At 36.6% G+C, this 22,914-nt stretch overlaps 1 protein-coding gene across 1 annotated transcript; it reads right to left on the bottom strand.

The window, feature by feature from the left end:
* Positions 1–11,708: 11,708 nt before the first annotated feature.
* Positions 11,709–13,339, bottom strand: LOC138908332 (uncharacterized). Its single transcript, XM_070198989.1, has 3 exons — positions 13,075–13,339; positions 12,715–12,873; positions 11,709–11,716 (listed from the first exon to the last, which is right to left on the bottom strand). The coding sequence occupies exons 1-3, from the start codon at positions 13,337–13,339 to the stop codon at positions 11,709–11,711; spliced, it is 432 nt and encodes a 143-aa protein (XP_070055090.1).
* Positions 13,340–22,914: the final 9,575 nt, after the last annotated feature.

Below are 22,914 nucleotides of genomic sequence, written 5' to 3'. Positions count from 1 at the left end.
AAACTTTAATACTATCCCAAAAAGGAGCTATTGATAAATTTTTAGCGAACTATAAAAATTTTGAATCAAAAAATATGGAAGAATTTATGATAGGCGAACAAATCACTAACAAAATTGAGCTAGACGATAATGAAATCCAAGAAGAAGTAGAAGTTGGTGAGAAATCTATCATAAATCTTTCAGAAAATCAGGAAATTCTAAGAGAATGGAATAATATCCTATAACATATATGATCCCTGTAAAAATATCGATTATAAGTAAAATATTAATAATTTTGTATTTCAAAAAATTAGAAAAATAAATTTTAAATAAAATTTTACTAAATTATTTTTTGTAATACCGAAAATTTAAGGCCCCTCATTGGGCCGCCTTTGCGCTACTGCACATTATCCAGTAAAATGCATATAGTCTTTTACTCAAAAATTCGTTCGGGCTCCACAATATATCATTGGAAACATAATTCAAAGGGATAAAACTTTTATGTTTTCCCAAATTCCTAATGAAAATTTACGAAATTATTCTAGAAGATAGACCTTCCATAAACTTAGTCGATTTTATTGAATCTTATGCACCTCACTCTCGAGTCTTGATTCCAAAACAACTATTTTTACCAATACTCATCCCGATAGGACTTCATATATCTAAGATGTCACATTAATACTCAATTAATACGTCTGCAGTGATGTTTGGCTATAATTATGTATTTTTAGTGCGTTACCTACCTTACATTTTGGTGCTTTAATAATAAATTGAACTATATTTGTACTTAATTGAGTTTATTTTTTGTGTAAATATTTTGGGGTGAAAATTGTGAGCAAAGAAAATATTTTGAAAGTATATTATCTGCATTTAAATGATTTCATGCAATTGTAGACACACGAATTAAAGAATGAAGGTTTGGAGATTACCTGGCAGCACTCAAAAGCAGCGAGCTTCGAGAGAAAAAGTTAGGCAACAACAAATTGGATAAGCAGGCGAAGCGAGACTTTCTGCTCGCGTTTGAGCTAGCGAGGCACGGTTTGACGCGAGATGCTTTGCGCGTTTCGCGTGGCGACGCGTGGTCCGGGTCTCAAGCCTATTTTGTCTTCTTTTTGATTTTGGATTTGGTTATTTCGTCTAGACCTTTTTCCTACACTTATAAATAGTCTTTAAACATTATTTTTGAGATAGATTGGATGAAGGGATAGCATAGAGCCGCCGTGGAGGCCGGAATTCATTAGATACCATCTTTCTTTCATCAAACTTTGTAAACTTTACGTTTCTTTAGAGGAATTATTGTTTTACTACCATGTCTATGTGGAGCTAAATTTCGCGTTCTTGGGTTGTGGTTATCATGAATACTGAAATTTATTAATTATATTACCGTTAATTCGAGTTATCATCTTTGGTTGTTTCTCTAATTCTGTGCATAATTTCTTAATTATTTGGCTAGCATTTGAGTTCTATTTACTATCTATGTTATATTTGGAAAAGTCGTGTTTAGATTAGAGTAGAATTAGAGAGAGCCTGTTTTTGAACCCGTGGCACGGGAAAAGATTTTGCGGTTAGGTTAACAGTCTTGCTTAGTTGAATACCGTATTATATTCGGTCATGATAGATTCAAGACCATAGCAATACAAGGTTGATATATTATGGATAAACGGATAGTATTTTGGGAACATGCTATTTATATAAACGATCCGGTCAACTAGTAATCATAGATAATGTGAATTACCATGTGTAATTACGAACCCAATAGGATTGACAAACCGACGACAACCCTGGAATCTTCATCTCCTTTGATTAAAATCCAACCACAATCGCTTGCTCCTAATTAATTTAGCTAATTACTTGTTTAATTTTCGCAATAGTAGTTTAGTAGAAAAATAATATTTTTTTATTATCTTGGACAGTAAATTGACTTCAGTTTGCTTAATTAACAATTAATCTAAGTCTTTGTGGGTTCGACATCCGACTTTCAAGTCACTTTATTACTTGACGGCCACATATACTTACGTGTACTTGGGGAACCAACAAGCTTTTGGCGCCGTTACCGGGGACTTATTTATTGATTGTTTATCTAAGTTAAGCTTTAATTGATTTCTCTTCAAATTTTTAATTTTCTTATTTAGTTAGTGTTATAATTTTTTTTTACATGGCATCTTGGAATGAAAATTGTTTGAATGATGGTTATTCTTACTTTGATGATCTTTGTCCATATTGTGGAGGACCCCACTGCTGGAAAAATTATCAACATATTTTCGGGAGCGAGTTCGGTGCACAATCTCAATCCTTTGAGTGGAATATTTGTAATATGTGTGGTGATCAAGGTGGCAATTGGGATGGCTATACTAATTCTTTTTATCCTTCTTCGAGCCCTTATTATGATGTTTCTGATAATTTTTGTGAGTTTGATTGGAACAAAGTGAAGAATGTGAAATATGATGCTCAGACTATGGACCTGTTGAGGCAATTATTGGAACAAACTGTTGAACGCCGAAAAGACTTTGAAAATCTCAGGGCAACAATGAAGAGAATGAAGGCCAAAGTAGAAGAATGGGCTGAAACATTTAATGATCAACAAGTTGCAGACTTAGTTGATATTCAGGAAGAGCCTAAAATTGGACAAGAGAGTGAGTTCCAGCAAGAGGAAACTTTCAAAGAAGAGGAGATTTTGAGCCAAACTTGGCTAATGGAACAAGATGAACGATTAGAAATATATGAGGCTCAACGTGAGCAAATTACGAATGGGATGAAACACTTCATAGAATAAAGAGTAAAACTGGGACAAGAGATCGAACAATTTGGCACTGCTATTCACGACTTGGGAGCTCAATTGAATGCAAAGGTTGATGTGTCTAATGTCCAACAAAATAGTTCTGAGTTGTGTGAAGCTGAAAAAGAGCTTATACGCCAAATTGAGGAGTTAAAAGTGGAGAGTCAATCATTCGTCCATACTTTTATTGATGATGTCCATGTTGAGGCGAGCACACTAGAGTCCTGTGAGGAAGTAGATAATATTATATTTGAATACTCTAGTGTGTGTACACATTGGGATGCAAATAGTGACGCAATTCTAGAGTTGGAACGCATTGGTCGTTATTCCATCCATTTTTCAACATTATGTTTGGATGATGATATGGGAATTGAGTCATTCGAGCCTTTGGAGGAGCCAACAGATGAGGAACAATGTGCTTACATTTTGGAACTTATTGTGCCAGAGAGAAAGAATTGCATACCTCATCTGAAGGCCAAGAAGTATAGAATGCGAAATTGTTTACTTTGCCTGATTACATTTGTCCCACCACCCCGAGAGCATAGCAAAAAGCATGAAGCCAAATTGGGGGCTCAATTCACAAGTTCGAGTTGGAGATAAAAAGTGATTCAAGTCGTGCCGCGACGTTAAATCAGACGCTTGTTGGGAGGCAACCCAACTTTATTGCTTTCTTTTATTTTTATTTTTATTACCAGTTTCTGGACACGTGCGATGCACGTGTATCTCTAAATTAGTATTAATAAGTGAAAGAAAGCATGACTATGTCCAGCTATTCCAAGAGACAATTTTGTGTTTTAGTTTCTCGTGTTTTGATAACTTTATTATTCTCTATTATTTTTAATTAATTCCATGAGATAATCTATGTTAGCCACAAAAAGATATTGCACAATTAAGTATAGGCGGCAGACATAAGAAAACTTTGTCATAAAAGTTACTCAATGAAAGCTCAATTAAGCATCTAACATTATTTGACCATATTTAATGACGTATTTTCAACTTGGTTTCAATTATTCTCTTTTTAATTGTCAACAAGATTATTGAAAATACATATGCTGAATTTATTTTTCTGTTCCTTGTAGCCGGCATTTATTTTTCTATATATTGTTGTATCACTTGATAGTTGATATCATATATATGTATTTGTCTACATATATTACATATGAGTATTACTTAGTTTACGAGAGATTCCAACATTAAATCATTTAAAGAAAGTATTCAATAAATAAAAAGCAAATTATATCAATAGAGATCTTAATAAAGTTTATATAATATAATATAGAAGGCAAATTGTATGAAAACATACATGCAAAGAAGTAGAATTACAGCATTGGTTGCATGCCAACTGTTTAAAAGGCCCACAATGACCCAAATTACGCAATACCACTTTCACAACTGAAATGCTTTGTCCCTATTTTTTTAACGGTTAGAAATAAATGAGGTTAAGACAGATAAAATCTTGTTGTTGAGAAAGAAAGCAAGCGTAAGCGTATTCAAAGATATCCCGGATGAAAATAAATCTCTCCTTATTGTCCTCTTTTTTGCATACTGCGTAGTTATCCAAATAACTTTTTGAACATCGAATCAACTTCGAAAGCAAAAGTAGTTGCAAAAGGAATATCGTAATCTACAATCAAATAACGTATTGCGAGTGATACTTTAGAGTTTAGAGCCATATCATTTTCATTGGTTGTTAATGAAACATTCAATATTCCTTTTTCTATATTTTTGTAGATTGTCAATACTTAAAACATTGCCATGGAAATTGACAAAGTACTTTTTACCATGTAGTGGTGGAAGAAAGACAGAAGCTCTCTAACTCCATTGCTAACCATAATTCCAAGTTCTAGAGTTAAGTTATTGAGTAAATCAATAATTCAGTGGGGGCTGACAAAGGAAAAAATCAAAGTGTTAAAGGATATGAATACTCTCGCTAATTAACCTATCGTTTCCACTAAAAAGGTTAATTGTAGATAACTGAATAGTTAATTATGGATACATGGAAGATGATAACTTGTTTTGGAAATAAAGAGAAAAGCTTGAGATTAAAGGAGGTGGCACTAACACAACTTTCTTCCACATAAAATGATGAAAACTAATCAGACGCACTTCGAGATAAAAATAAAAAATATATATGTAAGGAAGTACAATGAGGAAAGCACTATGGGTTTAATATTACCATGTTCCATTGGCCTCAAAGAGTTTAGAGCATATCCATATATAATGTAGCAAAAAAAGATGACTATTCAGATACAAATCAAATTTTGCCATCCTTACTTGATAAAAAATTACTGGATCGATTTCTATTGCCTTGTCAAGATTAGGTTCTTAAATAGTTGTGAAAAATGACTACTCAGATACCATTTTTAATACTAATGAATCTGATTTCTATTGAAATAATCTTATCTTTTCGAATTCTTCAGTTTTTGAGAAGTAATTAAAGGAGAATATAAATGCCCTCAAACGTAATTGGATTCATTGAATTGAGTGTGTAAAGAATTTAAGTATTATTCATTCACTTCTAATTCACCCACGGCTAATGTAATAAAAAATTTATTTAATTGAAGGTTTGTCATTTTTCTTCAAGGACAAAATGGTAATTCAGATTTTAAAGGATATTACTGTAAATTAACTTTGAAGGTAGGAGATTCCCACTTTTAGTGTGTCTCATATCGATCCATGTACACTTTTTAAGTATCACGTAAGTACCATATCAAAGCTAAGCATGCGAGTGAGGTATAAATTAAAACTTAAAGAAAACATGCAAGTTCAAATGATGAAAGGTGATCTAATTTTAGTGACCTAATGTTGAATTTAAAATAATTGGAATATTTCTCTCTAAGGATCTGACAGGCATGAGATCAGACTACAAAATACCGACTTCATGTCAATTTTGTGAAAATATCAGTTATAGCCTATCTGGCATTTGTAAATTGATTTCGGCGCTGCCTGCCTATAGTTTAAAAAAACTTTAACCCTAATATTTTTGGCGATGTAAAACGCTGAAAAATTCCTTTTTGGCCGTCTGGGAGGCCATTTGTTGGCTCATATATTGAAAATGCTGCTATGAAACCATACGTCATCTTGATGTAGAAGCTTGACAGTTCTTCAATTTTACCCATTATACTTCTGTGTTTCCAACTTGACGTGACAAAACTAACTGTTAGCTAGCTTTCTTTTTACTACTTCTCTTTGCACAACATGTACATGTTTGAAATTAGATACACTTGCTAGATTTTGGTTGCTTTAATTCACATATTTATTCTTATAAACAATATAATCTATCCTAGTGTACGAAATATATATCCCTTCATATGGTAAAATGGAGATTATTGAAAAGCTTACCGAATGGTGAGTTCATGTACATGTTAACTAATACAGATCAATATAGTAGTGGATGTGTGCTAACTAACGACTTAAAATTGTCATCATTGTTCTGTTACTTCATTAATTGGTGTAGTATTTTTGTACTGAAGCACCCCACTAACAACAATAAAGAAAAAGTAAACAAAAAGTAAAAGGGAAACAGGAAGAAGAGGTACCATGAAAATCTTGTGGATCCTGCATTAAGAGATCACTTCTAGTGATCGAATTAGTTTCCTTTTTATGCGCTAATATTAGCTTAGGAATAAGATACAAACTTGGTAAGGGGCAGGGTAGAGCGGCAACAGCTGAAAATATTTGGCTGCAACTTCTTGGTAACACTCTTCTCCTTTATCATGACCCGTTAAAACAACAGTTCCATTGATGACAAGGAAAATAATGACATGTAAAAGGTATCAGAATCAACTTTTATGAGTGAAATATCTAACCCATATTTTAAACGAAAATCTGTTGTGCAAGCAGATTTTGTTATTTACAATCTTGTAAAATCACCAGATAACTCATTCCTTAGATCTGGTTCCCTATAACTTAGCTTGCTTGTTTTGCCGCCTTCATCGCCTAGTTAAATGCTCTTGTGCATATCAGATACTAAAATATTGAACACAAATTTCCAATGCTAAAATGAAAGAATAAGAACTGAACAGGCAACACGTGCAAATATCAATCTTATATCAGCAAACCCACCTAAATAATGGCCCAACATGGTGTCCCCAGTTTAAAAGAAGTGCAAGTGAGGTGCTCGTACATCTAGGCTGTGACTGATAACATCTGGGCTCGACTACACCATCTGCTTTATCGCCTTGAATGTATGTCTTTACCTCTATCTGTACTACTCCTGCTCGGGCATGAATAATATATATATTGATACAAGCCTTGCTGGCCATAAATCCACTTATATTTTGTGTGAACTGTTTTGACAATAATTTGATCGAGTGTCTAATGATTTTCTTCATTGCTTGTGATAATTTATTAACAATTTAATTGTATATTTGTTGGTTTTCTTCAACAGATGAGATAATTCATTAACATCATGAATAACGGTTTTTGAATTATAATTGCTATATTCTTTATACTTTGAAAGGTTGTAATTAATGAGAAGAAATAAAATTCTCAAGTTTACATACACCATTCCGGAAGAAACCCAAAGGCCTTACTAAAAGCTGACCATCTTATGGGTCCCACATTTGTATTTATTTTATTTAATTTTCTGTATTTTTATCTTTATTAAAATATTGTGCATTTACGTCTTTGTACATCAATGCTATTGGAATAGTATTTGATTGTAAGGGCAAAGTAAATTTGTAAATTAACTTTTGACTTAAAGTTAATTAACCTAATTAATTAATTGCTCCGCATAAAGTTAGTTCAATTAAATCATTAAGTAAAGGGCAATTTGGTCATTCAATTTTTGAAGAATATTTTAATCTTTTAGCTTTGACTTAGGGTTTTCACACTTATAATATAGTATGATATTATTTTTTTAGTGTCTGTTTTTATTTTGTAGGATTATAAGCATAGGAAGCAAAGTCATTGGAAGAGTACAAAAATGAGTTAGATGGTGAGAACTAAGTGTGGGGTGCCCACACAAAGGACCATGCCTGCGGGAAGTCTGAGTACCCCGTGAGCCTCTATTGCTTCGGCCTTTGGCCTTTCAGGGGAGTTTCTTGTCCATCCTCGTTATTGTTTTACTTTATTTGTGCATTGGGGACACTACACCCCTTTAAGTATGGGGTGGGAGATTTCCTCTGGATAATTAGTAGTAGTATGTTAGTAAAAATATTAACTTATTATTTTGATTTTAGCTTCTTATTTTTTATTTTCGTAGTTGTGTAGTATTTTAGTAGACAATAGTGGGTTGCTCTAGTGGTGCGCACCCTCCACTTCCAACCAAGAGGTTGTGAGTTCGAGTCACCCCAAGAGCAAGGTGAGAGTTCTTGGAGGGAGAGAGCCGATGGTCTATCGGAAACAACCTCTCTACCCCAGGGTAGGGGTAAGGTCTGTGTACACACTACCCTCTCCAGACTCCACTAGTGGGATTATATTGAGTTGTTGTTGTTGTAGTATTTTAGTAGCTTAAATAAAGAAAAATAGAAAAAAAATTTAGAAAAATTAAACTTTTTCCGACGATGGATCTCCTAGACAGTTTTTTTGAGGGGTTAAAGTCTAAACAAAAATTCAAAAATATGTCTTTTAGTTTCCTTTTAAATAGAAATAATCCCCATAGTTTTTCTTTATACATCGGTTCTTTTCCATGTGATGTAGTTTAAACTGGATAGTAATTTATTTTAGTGTAGAACTTAAAAAAAAATGGAGGAAGAAAGATAAGTGCCCTAGGCGTCTTAACTTGTTTGACACTAGCATCCCACAAAATTTGTTTCGCACTAGATAGTTGATAAGAAACCAAGATACTTGCCCTGCTTCTAGCTAGCAAATAATTACATTTTCTTTTTTCTTTCTTTTTTGTTCTTTTCATCTTGGTTTCCATATATAATTCCTTTCTATGTGATAAGAAAATCATATTATATTTTCTATAAATAGCTAAATTGAAATCCACAAAAGTAATTAAAAATTGTAGACGATAATGTTCTTTCATTGAGGCACATTGTTCTTCGTTTTCAACGATATATAAGGCCATAAGTTTTTGTTTGCTTTTTTCCATTTTAATTTATATTGATTTTTTTTCATCTTCTACTAAATTGACAAAATAATAATACAATTTTGCAACAAATTTTGGAGCAATCTCTCTTTTATAGTCAAGAGTGTAATAAGTGTATATTACTCTATATTACACTAACTAAGATAATAAATAGTCCTCCCCGGCAGCGGCATCAAAAATTTGTTGTGGTCAAACGCACATGCAAATATACGCGATCGTCAAGTAATAGGTGATTAGAAGTCAGATGTCGAAACTTATTTTCAACTATTAACTAAATTAGATTATCCTAATTATTTAAACAATGATCATACTATATTATAAGCATGAAGATCAAAATTTAAATATAAAAGACTAAAATGGCCCTATAATATTGTTGGACTTTTATGCACTTAAATTTATATTAATAATACCTTCAATATTAATAAATAAAATAAGTAAACTACAAAAGTTATTTTGTAATGTTAAATTTGCCTTGAGATTGTCAGAATTTATTAATGTACATGTGTCTAAATTCTTCACTTTATAAAGTTAAGCTCTTTACTATTCTTATATTTTATCTTCTCCTTTTATTTTTCTTAGCTTAAATATTCAGATTGTTATGATTTCTAAGTGCAATTCTTTTCTTATAAATGCAATCATAACTTAAAGTGTTTTACCATCTATGTACAAAATGATATAATTTTTTCAATTTTATATTAATTATATGGAATACACATGCAACGTGCATGCCCAACGACTAGTTAAACTCAAAAATGGTAATGCTAAACTAATTAAAATCAAAAGAAAACACTAATAAACTTTAAACAAGAGAAGAGTATATTTTTATGTTATCAATATGATGAAAATGATCTAGGATTATGAGCTATCTAACAATCCTATTGTATTCTTCACTTAAATTGACTAATTAATTTATCTGATTTATTGGTTGACATGGTTAATATTGCTCATAAGAATCTATCGAGTTCTTACTCGTTTATTCAAGCTAATCTAGCGCCGATATATCTATGGAGTTAGAATCAACAAGAATGCATTCATAATTCCCGAAATAACCAAGCAAGGCAATTAGCATATGTCTATCCTAACAGCGACTTTGTTCCCCGATGCCCATGTTCAAGAACTCGCTCTACTCAATCCTATGTGCAATCTAAAATTCTCACTTTCGATTTCAATTATAGATTCGTAGATAGCATTCAATTGGTGATCAAGTAATCAAATAATTGAGCGAGAGATTGAATAAATAAACCAATACGATAAATCAAAAAACTAAAATCAACTTCCAAATAACAATAGTCATGAAAGAACCACAACTCTAGAACGTGAAATGTCACGACCCAATTTCACCTATAGGCCGTGATGGCGCCCAACATCACAGCTAGGCAAACCAACTAGTGAATTAAACATACATTTATTCTTTCAAAAAAAATTCCGAGTAATTAAACTCTTCTTACTTGCAATAATTAAGAAAAAAATATGAAAGATCCGATTAAATAAAAACCAAAAAAAATAATAAAATTCACAATTCTACTAGTGTGCGTGCCAAGACTTGATGTCACAAGTGTATAAGAATTTAGTGGATTATACAAAAATTATAAATATTGTTCGAAATAAAATAGACAGAGTACAAATACAAAGAGAGGCACTAGTTGTTGCAGAACGGCTCAGAAAGGCAGCTCACCACTAAGCCTCGGGATAGCGTGGGTATGCGTCGGTAGGTCCACCTATAGAACTTGTCTCAGGTCCTGCACAAAAAGTGCAGCAAGCGTAGCATGAGTACGTAAACAACGTGTATCCAGTAAGTATCAAGCCTAATTTCGAAGAAGTAGTGACGAGAGGTCGACTTTGACACTCACTATGGGTCAATAATTCTAAAAATAAAAATATTTAATTAAACATGATTTATATGAACAACAATAATTTTCTTAACGAGCAGAATTAATTATTCTCAAATTTTAATAATTTTCAATTTATTAATTTGCTTCACAAGCTGCAATAAAATATCAAGGTATCATGAAATTTTTATTATTAGGCACGATTCCTACCGAGGTCATTCGGCCCAATCCAGAGTGTCGTGTACACTGCCGAGGGACGTGCGGCACGATCCATAGATGCATCTATAATGCCGAGTCATTCGACCCGCTCCACAAGAAAGGAGGACATTTTCTTATGAACCTCCGGAATCGAGAAGTTATTATAAGGCTATCACATAGGAATGTACAATTTCTATTAACAATCAAGTAATTTGCACAAAAATTCAAGTATGCGAAATTTCGGTCTTTTACTCTTCCTCTAACAATTTTAAATATAATTTCAGTACTTTAATTAAATAAAGGATGCAATTATTACAAGTAATTCATGCTTTGAGTCTTAAACTACCCAGACGCAGCATAATTAGTAGCTACACACGGACTCTCGTCACCTCGTGCGTACGTAGCCCCCATAATTAGCAATAATTATTAGTTAAAATCACCTATTAGACAAGAGACTTACCTTATCTCAAGGTCCACTTCCCGATCTGAATGTCGCGTTAAAATCTCAATTCGACACCGAAAAATCAAAAACTATCCAAACGTTATATAAAATAATTAATACATGCTCAAAAATTCGAAATTAAACTATTAAATAAATTACCCGACCCAAAATGGTAAAATTCCTAAAATTCATCCCAGGCCGACGTGCACGGATTCCGGAAATTTTTGGAGGAAAACGTTACCCATAATCTCAAGAACTCAAATATACAATTTTTATCCAATTCCGTAACCATTTTCGTGGCTAAAATCTCATTTTTATAAAATGTAGGTTTTTCATCTAAACCCTTGATTTTCAAAATTTACAGGTTATAATCTACCCATAATCTATGTATTTAACTCAAAATGTGTAGAATTAACTTACCTTAAAGTTGCTAGTTGAAATTCCCTCTCAAAAAGCTGCAAATTCACCCAAGAATGGAGTGAAATGGGCAAAAATGGTTGTTTTCCCGTTCATTAAGGGTTTTGCCAAACAACCCTTTCGCATCTGTGGCTCGCAAGCCGCTTCTGCAGCTCCGCATCTGCGGAAAAGTCACCGCAGATGCGGCTTTCCCCTAAGCCGGCCCCGTCGCTTCTGCGGTCAACGGCTCGCATCTGCGAGTCCACTTTGCGACTTATACGTCGCATATGGCCCCGCTTCTGCGGCTTGTACCAGCACATCTGCGCCCAGTCTGCTTCTGCGGTATCGTCCATGCACCTGTGGCTGGTCAAGCGCAGGTGCGGTTGCTGCAGAAGCTGGAAGCTGCAGCTACTGCTCCAAATTCCAAAATTGATCCGAGCGTCGTTCGGTTAACACCCGGGGCCCCGCCCGAACATACCAACAAGTTTGAAATCATAAAACGAACTCGCTTGAACCCTCGAAATGTGTAAAACAACATCAAAACTAAGAATCATACCCCAAACCAAATTGATTCAACTTAAAAATTTCAAATTCTTCAAACTTACTCCAAACGCACCGAAACATACTTAAACTATTTAGAATGACACCAAATTTCGCGTGAAAGTCTTAAATCATCATACGGAGTTATTTCTAATCTTGGAATTCCAAACGAACCTCGATTACTCCAAACCCCGATTCGAATAGATGCCCAAGTCCAAAATCATCATTGGAACCTATTGGAACCGTCAAATCCCGATTTTGGGGTCGTTTTCTCAAAATGTTGACTGAAGTCAAACTCGACCTTTTAAAGCCAAATTAAAGAACTAAGTGTTCTGATTTAAATCGAACACTTCCAAATCCCGAACCAACCATCCCCGCAAGTAATAAATTAGTAAAATCACATACGGGGAGTTTTATTTAGGGGAACGGGATTCTAAAAGTCAAAATGACCGGTTGGATCATTACATTCTCCACCTTTTAAACAAACGTTCGTCCTCGAACGGGTTTAGAATTTTACCTGAAGTGCTGAATAAGTATGGATATTTGCTCTGCATGTCATCCTCGGCCTCACAAGTCGCTTCCTTGGCTGGTTGGCCCCTCCATTGGACTTTTACAGCAGAAACTTTCTTAGACCTCAACTGGCGAACCTGTTTATCAACAATGGCAACTGGCTTCTCTTCATAACCCAAGCTCTTATCTAGCTGAACTGTGCTGAAGTCTAACACATGTGATAGGTCGACATGATACTTCCGGAGCATAGATACATGGAAAATCGGATGGACTCCCGATAGACTGGGGGGCAAAGCAAGCTCGTAAGCAACCTCCCCAACTCGTCTCAACACCTCAAATGTGCCTATAAATCTTGGGCTTAACTTGCCCTTTTCCCCAAATCTCATGATTCCCTTCATCGACGAAACCTTCAAGAGAACTTTTTTACCCACCATAAACGACAAATCACGCGCTTTCTGATCCACGTAACATTTCTGTCTGGACTGTGCTGTACGAACTCGCTCCTGAATTAACTTTACCTTTTCCAAGGCATCCTTCACCAAATCAGTACCATATAACTTAGCTTCACCGGGCTCAAACCATCTTATGGGCGAACGACTTCGTCGACCATATAAAGCCTCAAATGTAGCCATCTCTATGCTGGATTGGTAACTGTTGTTATAAGCAAACTCGACCAAAGGCAAGAAACGATCCCTCTGGCCTCCAAAGTCAATCACACATCCCCTGAGCATATCCTACAAAATCTGAACTGTCCGCTCCGACTGCCTGTCGGTCTGCCGATGAAAGGCTGTGCTGAGCTCTACACGGGTCCCCAATTCACTCTGTACTACTCTCTAGAAATGTGAAGTAAACTGAGGGCCTCTATCTGATATGATGGAAATTGGCACACCGTGCAACTGAACTATCTCCTGAATATAAATCTGGGCCAACCTCTCCGAAGTATACGTAGTCACAACCGGAATAAAGTGTGCCGACTTGGTCAACCCGTCGACAATGACCCAAACTGCATCAAACTTTCGCAAGATCCGCGACAACCCAACTACAAAGTCTATAGTAATGCATTCCCATTTATACTCCGGTATAGTCTTCTGCTGAAGTAGGTCACCTGGCCTCTGGTGCTCATATTTAACTTGTTGGCAATTTAGACACCTAGCTACATACTCAACTATGTCCTTTTTCATCGGCTGCCACCAATAATGCTGCCTCAATCACGATACATCTTCGTAGCACCTGGATGAATAGAATACCGAGAACTGTGTGCCTCCTCTAAAATCTTTTTCCTCAGTCCATCCACATTAGGAACATATAGACGATCCTGGAGTCGCAGAACACCATCCGCGCCAATAGTAACTTCCTTGGCACCACCCCGTAATACCGTTTCTCGAAGAACCATTAAGTGTGGATCATTATACTGGCGAGCCTTGATCTGGTCAAATAGTGAAGAATGGGCTACAACACATGCAAGAACTCGGCTGGGCTCTGAAATATCCAGCCTCACAAGTCTGTTAGCCAAGGACTGAATATCCAAAGCTAATGGCCTCTCCTCTGCTGAAATGAAAGACAAACTACCCATACTCTCCGCCTTTCTACTCAAGGCATTTTACAACTACATTTGCTTTGCCCGGATGATACATGATAGTAATATCATAATCTTTTAGTAACTCAAGCCATCTGCGTTGTCTCAAATTTAGGTCCCTCTGCCTGAACAAATGCTGTAAACTGCGATAATCAGTGTAAGCTTCACAAGACACCCTATAAAGATAATGCCTCCAAATCTTAAGAGTGTGAACAATCGCAGCTAACTCCAAATCATGTACCGGGTAATTCTTCTCGTGGGATTTCAGCTGATGTAAGGCATATGTAATAACCGCCCCTCCTACATGAATACACAACCCAAACTAACGCGTGAAGCGTCACAATACACTGTATACATCCCCGAACCGGAAGGCAAGACTAACACTGGTGCGGTAGTCAATACTGTCTTGAGCTTCGGAAAGCTCACCTCACAATCATCGGACCATCGGAACATAGCACCTTTCTGGGTTAATTTGGTCAAAGGTACTTCAATAGATGAAAAACTCACCACGAACCAACGATAATAACCTGCTAAACCTAGGAAACTCCTGATCTCAGTCGCCAAAGTGCGATGCCAATTCTGAACCGCCTCAATCTTTCTAGGATCAACTTTAATACCCTCGCCCGATACTGCATAGACGATACTGCATAATCTTTCTATTTGACCTCAAATTTTGCACACAAGTCATAAATAATATAACGGATCTATGAAAATTTTCATAACTGGATTCCGACTCCGATATCAAAAAGTCAACTCCCCAGTCAAACTTTTCAAAAATTCAACTTTCGTCATTTCAAGCAAAATTTCACTACGGACTTCCAAAAAAATTTCCGGACACGCTCCTAAGTCCAAAATCACCATACAGAGCTATTGGAATCATCGAAACTCCATTTCGGGGTCATTTACATATAATTTACCATCCAGTCAATTATTTTAACTTAAGCTTCCAAAATAAGAATTGTTCTTTCAATTAAATCTTGAATCATCCGAAAATCAAACTTGACCATCCTCGCAAGTCATAATACACATTTCAAAGCTGATCGAGACCTTAAGCCACCGAACGGAATGTAAATTATTAAAACAACAAGTAGGGTCGTTACAGGAACAGTCTCATTTCGAGGATTCAATCAGTGACACTCGCAATGAGGGGAACGATGCCACACCGGTACATGACAGGCGGTACCCTCGATAGGTTCGGGAGGCAACTCCTGATGATGCTGATGAGGAGCATGTAGCGGATGCAGTAAAGGGCATGCAAGAGCAACATGCAATCATTCTAGGCCATCTCACGCGGCAGGATCAGGTTACGACAGAATTGAAGCAGGCGTTGTCGGGTGCCTCAAATAATGCAAACAGGCGAGATCCAGTTCCTCCTGATGTTCCCGCGAACCAGACAACGCAAAGAGTTGATAATAACACTCCTAGGAGCGAAGTTGGCTCCGACGGGGCTGGGGGAGTAGATCCGACCTCAACAACGAGAATGATCCGTTCAATTCCACCACCCAGCAGGCCGCGAGGCTTCGCGTAGCTTGGGATAGTCAGTCGCGTTCGAGGCTGCCCAATTTGGGCGTGATATCTATGGCGACGCAGTGTTGAGTTTTGGATGGAAATGTTTGTCCATATTTTACTTGGACTTGGTTAATCCATCTAGTCTTTTTCCTACACCTATAAATACTAGTCTTAGGGTACGCATTTTGCGCGTGTACTTTATATCATGAATAAAAATTACATAAAGTAAAAAATATGTATTGATTCATAAAATAAAAAATTTTAAAAATAAAAGTTCCTACATATGATGAGTATTGATCTATGTTAGCTAATTCTATGACGAAAGAAACATTGCCTCACAAAACTTCTCAATCCTCATATGCTTTATTGAAATTCCGGTACATGAGTTTTGTAGTAGTTGTTTATTATTATTAGCCCATACAGAATAAGCTAGAATTCTCTTTTTAGTAAGGTATATAATATTCTCTTTTATGTTAGGAAATTTTAGAATTGATAATAATTTTAATCCTTCTTGAAAAGATATTTTTTGTTTTTATTTAACTTAGGATTTTAGGAATTGAAGAAAATTTGATTCCTTCTTGAAAAAGTATTTTTCTCATTTATTTAAGACTGGAATTTTAGGAATGTGTTTTTTTACGTTAGATATTTTAGGATTCTTCCAACATGTAGATCAATTATTTTACTTTACATTTCATATTGGACTATTTCAACACTGTATATTTAGTTTCTATTTAAATTAGGAATTGTTAAACACTATGGTGATAATTTCAGAAAATTAAACTACTTGTAGGAATTATATTCTCACGCTATGTAATTTGGTAGTGATGTGAAATGCAAGTACATATGAATCTTGAGGCTATCGTTTGGTTGTCAAAAAGGAAGAGGAAAGTGGTCAAAGGTTTTTTTTTTCCTTCAAAGTTTTCGATAAACATCAATTTTCTTCTTACGCCTTGTGAAGGAATTATAGGTGAATTCTTCTAATTATTATTTTAGGAAACGGATGGAATCAAGTCTTAAATATTAGAAAATAATTAAATATTTTTTTTAAATATTAGAAAAATAATTAAATATTTTTTCCCTAAATATTAAGAGAATAATTGAAAGATTATTTTGCCTAGTGTGAAATTAATTTAAGTATAAAAAGGATAAACTACATTTCGTTAAGTGACTTTGTCCTTTTACTATTGCATAGATAGATAGATAGATATAGATTAAAGTTGTCTGCTTATTATGTGTCTTCACAATTTTGATAAAAGAATTTTAAACCTAAAGTAATTTTAAATTGCTGAGATATTATTTGTTATAAATAGGAGTTGCTTACTTATTACGTGTTCTTCATTAAAACAGAGCCAAAAACACATAATATTTGTACTTATTCTTATTATCTGTTTGAGTTAAGAACAAAGATATTAATATAATATAATACATTTATATAAGTTTACGTGTTGTTAACAAAGGTAAAGTTATGTGTTCTTCAAAAATAAGTATAATTTTCTTTTCCTACGGCAATCTTGGTAAAGGAATCCTAAAGGATATATATTTCTTTCTGAAATATCTTTTTCCTCTAATTTCTTTAGAAGAAAATATCGATGTATGATTCCTTATTTATAGAAATTATTATGGAAAGATTTGAATTTCTAAATATTAGGAGTTCTTACACAATTTAAATAAGAAAATATTTAATAAAAAAATTTTAGTTAATTTTGAAAGTCCTAAAAATTAGAAAAACAATGAAATGCCAAATTTATCTAATGTGAAATCTATTTTTAAGGGTACAAAAGGCGAACGACATTTCGCTAAGAGCCTCCGTGCTTTTAATATAGTATAGATTCATTAGACATAAGTTTTACACAACTTTTGACCAAAGGTAGCATGGAGCCGCCATGGAGGTCGGAGTTCATCATATTTCATCCTTTCTTCTACCAACCTTAGTAATTTTTATGTTTCTTTGAATGGTTTGTTGTTTGACTACCTTGTCTATGTTGAGCTAAACTTCATGTAATGATCCAACCGATCATTTTGACTTTTAGAACCCCATTCCCCTAAATAAAACTCTCTGTATGTGCTTTTACTAATTTATGACTTGCGGGGATGGTTGGTTCGGGATTTGGAAGTGTTCGGGTTGAAATCGGAAACTTAGTTCTTAAATTTGGCTTTAAAAGGCCAAGTTTGACTTCGGTCAACATTTTGAGAAAACGACTCCGGAATCAGGATTTGACGGTTCCAATAGATTTGTATGATGATTTTGAACTTGAACGTATGTTCGAATCGGGTTTTGGACAACCCATGAGCTTTTGGCGCTTAATAGTAAAAAAATAACTATTTAAAGGTTTAAGGTTCTTTGAATTTGATTTGGAGTAGGTTTTGGAGTAATTGAGGTCCGTTTGGAATTCTTATCTTGGGAATAGTTCTGTATGGTGATTTAAGACTTGCACGCGAAATTTGGTGTCATTTAGAGTAGTTTAAGTATGTTTCGACGCGTTCGGAGAAAGTTTGAAGAATTTGAAATTTCTAAGTTGAATCAATTTGGTTTGGGGAATGATTCTTAGTTTTGATGTTGTTTTACACGTTCTGAGGGTTCGAGCGAGTTCGTTTTATGATTTCAAACTTGTTGGTATGTTCGGGCGGGACCCCGGGTGTTAACCGGATGAGGCTCAGATCAATTTTGGACTTTTGAGTAGCAGTTGAAGCTTCGAGCTTCTGTGGCAACTGCACCTGCGCTTGGCCAGCTGCAGGTGTGAGCCCGCAGGTGCGTGGACGACACCGCAGAAGTGGACTGGGCGCAGATGCGCTGGTACAAGCCGCAGAAGTGGGGCGCAGATGCGACGTACAGTCGCAGATGCGAGCCGCTGACCGCTGACCGCAGAAGCGACGGGGCTGGCTTAGGGGAAAGCCGCATCTGCGGTGCCTTTTCCGCAGATGCGAAAGGGTTGTTTGGCAGAACCGTTAAAGAACAGGAAAACAACCATTTTTGCCCATTTCACTCCATTCTTGGGCGATTTTGGAGCTTTTTGATATGGGATGTCAACTAGGAACTTGAAGGTAGGTTAATTCTATACACTTTGAGTTAAATACATAGATTATGGGTAGATTATAACCTGTGATTTTTGGAAATCAAGGGTTTACATGAAAAACCTAGATTTTTATAAAAATGAGATTTTAACCTCGAAAATGGTTATGGAATTGGATAAAAATTATATATTTGAGTTCTTGAGATTATGGGTAGTGTTTTTCTTCGAACATTTTCAGAATCCGGGCACGTCACCCTGGGTGAATTTTAGAAATTTTACCATTTTGGGTCGGGTAATTTATTTAATAGTCTAATTTCGAATTATTGAGCATGTATTAATTATTTTATATAACTTTTGGATACTTTCGAATTTTTCGGCATCGAATTGAGATTTTAACGCGACATTGAGATCAGGAAGTGGACCTTGAGACACGGTAAGTCTCTTGTCTAACCTTGTAAGAGGAAATTTACCCCATAAGTGATTTTAACTAATAATTATTGCTAATTGTGGGGGCTACGTACGCCCGAGGTGACGAGAGTCCGTGCGTAGTTACTAATTATGTTGTGTCCGGGTAGTTTAGGACTCAAAGCATGAATTACTTATAATAATTGCATCCTTTATTTAATTAAAGTACTGGAATTATATTGAAAATTGTTAGAGGTAAGAGTAAAAGACCGAATTTTTGCATACTTGAATTTTTGTGCAAATTACTTGACAATTAATATACATTGTACATTCTTATGTGATAGCCTTATAATAACTTCTTAATTCAGGAGGTTCATAAGACAATGTCCTCCTTTCTTGTGGAGCGGGCCGAACGCCTCGGCAGTATATATGCATCTATGGATCATGCCGCACGTCCCTCGGCAGTATACATGACACTCTGGATCGGGCCGAACGACCTCGGCAGGAATCGTGCCTAATAATAAAAATTTCACGATACCTTGATATTTTATTGTAGCTTGTGAAGGAAATTGATAAACTGAAAATTATTGAAATTTGAGAATAATTAATTCTGCTCTTTAAGGAAATTATTGTTGTTCATATAAATCATGTTTAATTAAATATTTCTATTTTTAAAATTATTGACCCATAGTTAGTGTCAAAGTCGACCTCTAGTCACTACTTCTTCGAGATTAGGCTTGATACTTACTGGGTACACATTGTTTACGTACTCATGCAACGCTTGCTGAATTTTTTGTGCAGGACCTGAGACGGGTGCTATAGGTGGACCTACCGACGCGTATCCATGCTATCCCGAGCCTTAGTGGTGAGCTGCCTTTCTGAGCCGTTCTGCAACAACTAGTGCCTCTCCTTGTATTTGTACTCTATCTATTTTATTTCGAATAATATTTATAATTTTTGTATAATCCATTAGATGCTCATACACTTGTGACACCAGGTCTTGGCACACACACTAGTAGAATTATGAATTTTATTATTTTTCTTGGTTTTTATTTAATCGGATCTTTCATATTTTTTTCTTAATTATTGCAAGTAAGAAGAGTTTAATTACTCGAATTTTAAAAAAAAAAATAAATGTATATTTAATTCACTAGTTGGCTTCCCTAACTGTGATGTTGGGCACCATCATGACCTATAGGTGAAATAGGGTCGTGACAGCATGGTATCAGAGCATTAGGTTCACGTAAGTCTCGCAGGTTATGGGCAGGCCTAATAGAGTCTTGCGGATCGGTACGGAGACGTCAGTACTTATTTTCGAGAGGATATAGGGTGTTAGGAAAACTACGTTTCTTCATCTCCCATCGTGCAAATGATGTAGTACTAAATATCTTTCTATTATTCTCTCATAGATGGTGAGAACGCGCTCTAATGAGATTCCAGACCAGGGAAGGGTTGTTCCCCCTGTTGTTAGAGGTCGAGGTAGAGGCTGAGGGAGGGCTCTAGCCCGTGGTAGCGGACGAGGACGTCCCAAAATTGTTCCAGTTATGCCACCAGTGGGTCCAGCAGAGGATCCTATTAGTGAGGAACAGGGCGAGGTGCCCGTAGCAGAGCCAGCTCCGGTGGATTTCACGTCTGCATCAGGATTCCAGGAGGTCATAGGCCGTATGCTGCGGTTCATGGACACTATGACTCAGGCCGGTTTATTTCTGGCAGACCCAACCACATCTCAGGCAGGCGGGGGAGCACAGACCCCTACCACACAGGCTCATGGGCAGGTAGATGTTGTCTATCATACCAAGGGTGCACTACCCGTGGGTGGAGCCCAGCCAGTGGCAGTAGCTACACCTGAGCCCAGACCAGCTGCGGCTGTCGAGCCACATAAACTATTGGACAGATGGACTAGACTGCATCCCCCTGTCTTTGGGGGTGAGCGACATGAGGATCCCCAGGACTTCATTGATCGGTGCAGCGACAGACTGCACAACATGAGGATATTGGAGTCTCATGGGGTAGACTTTTCTACCTTTCAACTGGAAGGCAGAGCCCGTATATGGTGGAAGTCTTATCTTCTTGGCAGACCAGCAGATTCTCCTCCCATGACTTGGGACAGGTTCACTCATATTTTCTTGGACAAGTATATTCCACCCTCCCAGAGGGAAGAGTTATGGTTTCAGTTTGAGCAGCTCCAGCAGGGTCAGATGTCAGTGACCGATTATGAGGTGAGGTTCTCTGAGTTATCTCACCATGCACTTATGATACTTCCTACTGATGCGAAGAGAGTGCGGAGGTTTGTTGTGGGTTTACATACTAGCATTCAGGCCACTATGGCCCGAGAGGTTGAGATGAGGACTTCTTATGAATTGGTTGTGGAGATAGCCCGAAGGATTGAGGGTGTGCGTCAGCGTAGCCGAGAGTAAGTTATGAGGGATAAGCGGTTTAGATATTCTGGAGAGTTCAGAGGTGCTCCGTCTGGGGGTAGAGGTCAGTTCGTGAGAGGGCAGTCCAGCAGACCCTCATATCCAGCACCACCGCCTCCTCGGGGTGCCCCAGTGCGACCTTATTTCAGTGTTATGCCAGAGAGTTCTTATCTCCCACCAGCTATTCAGGGTTCTTCCAATGGGTATTCAGGTCACCAGGGCCAGACTTTTAGTCAGCAGCCCCTCGCACCAAGAGATTGTTACGAGTGCGGGGATTTTAGTCACATGCGGAGATTCTGCCCCAGGCTTCGGGGTAGACCAATGCAGCAGGGTCAGCGGCCTATGATTACCGCACCAATTGCTCCACCAGTCGTCCGACCACCCAGAGGTGGAGGGAAAGTGGGTAGGTGTCGTCCTAGAGGTGGAGGCCAACCAGTTGGCGCTCCATCTCGGTTCTATGCTTTTTCGGCCAGACCAGATGCAGAGGCCTCAGATGTCATGATTACAGGTATTATTTCTATTTGCGGCAAAGATGCCTCCGTATTATTTGATCCAGGATCTACGTATTCATATGTATCATCTCTATTTGCTCATTTACTGGGTGTTTCTCGTGAGTCCTTGAGTACTCCTGTTTATGTGTCCACTCCTGTGGGTGATACTGTTGTTGTGGATCAGATCTATCGATCCTGTGTTTTTACATTCTGTAGTTATGAGAGAAGATCTTCTGCTGCTTGATCCGTCCTAAATTGCCAGTCTAAGTCTGCTACTTTGGCAATGCCAGAATGTTGTACAGTTTATAGATATCTAGTTTATAGAAATGTAAACCGTTTGGCAGTTGGAGCTGAGTACAAGAAGTTATAGTTGATACACTACAGACTGTCGGGGAAGAGTTTTGGAAGAGTTTGATGTTTTCAACATAAGCATGTAATGATCCAAAGGTCCATTTTTAGTTCTAGAGATCGAAATTCGATTTCGAGACTTCCGAGATTTTGATAATGAATTATAGAAGTGATCTGGAAAGTTTGGTCTAATTTCATCAAGTCACGATTGGGTTTTTAGCGCGAACCATGAGTTAATTGTTTAACGAGCGAAATTGGTATCGCATTGAGAAAATGAGCTCCGAATTGAGTTTCGATTGAACGACTAAGTTCGTATTATTATTTGTGACTCATAGGAACAACAATCGTCGAATTCCAAGTTCGTATGATGGAGTTAGTGCCTTTTTAGTGAAAAAATAATTGCTGGTGCAAGCAAGTTCTGGTGTGGACTTTTAGTGACGGATGAGCAGA

The sequence above is a fragment of the Nicotiana tomentosiformis genome, chromosome 3 (genome assembly GCF_000390325.3).
Source record: "Nicotiana tomentosiformis chromosome 3, ASM39032v3, whole genome shotgun sequence".
Taxonomy (NCBI): domain Eukaryota; kingdom Viridiplantae; phylum Streptophyta; class Magnoliopsida; order Solanales; family Solanaceae; genus Nicotiana; species Nicotiana tomentosiformis.
This window is presented reverse-complemented; position numbering and strand designations above follow the sequence as displayed.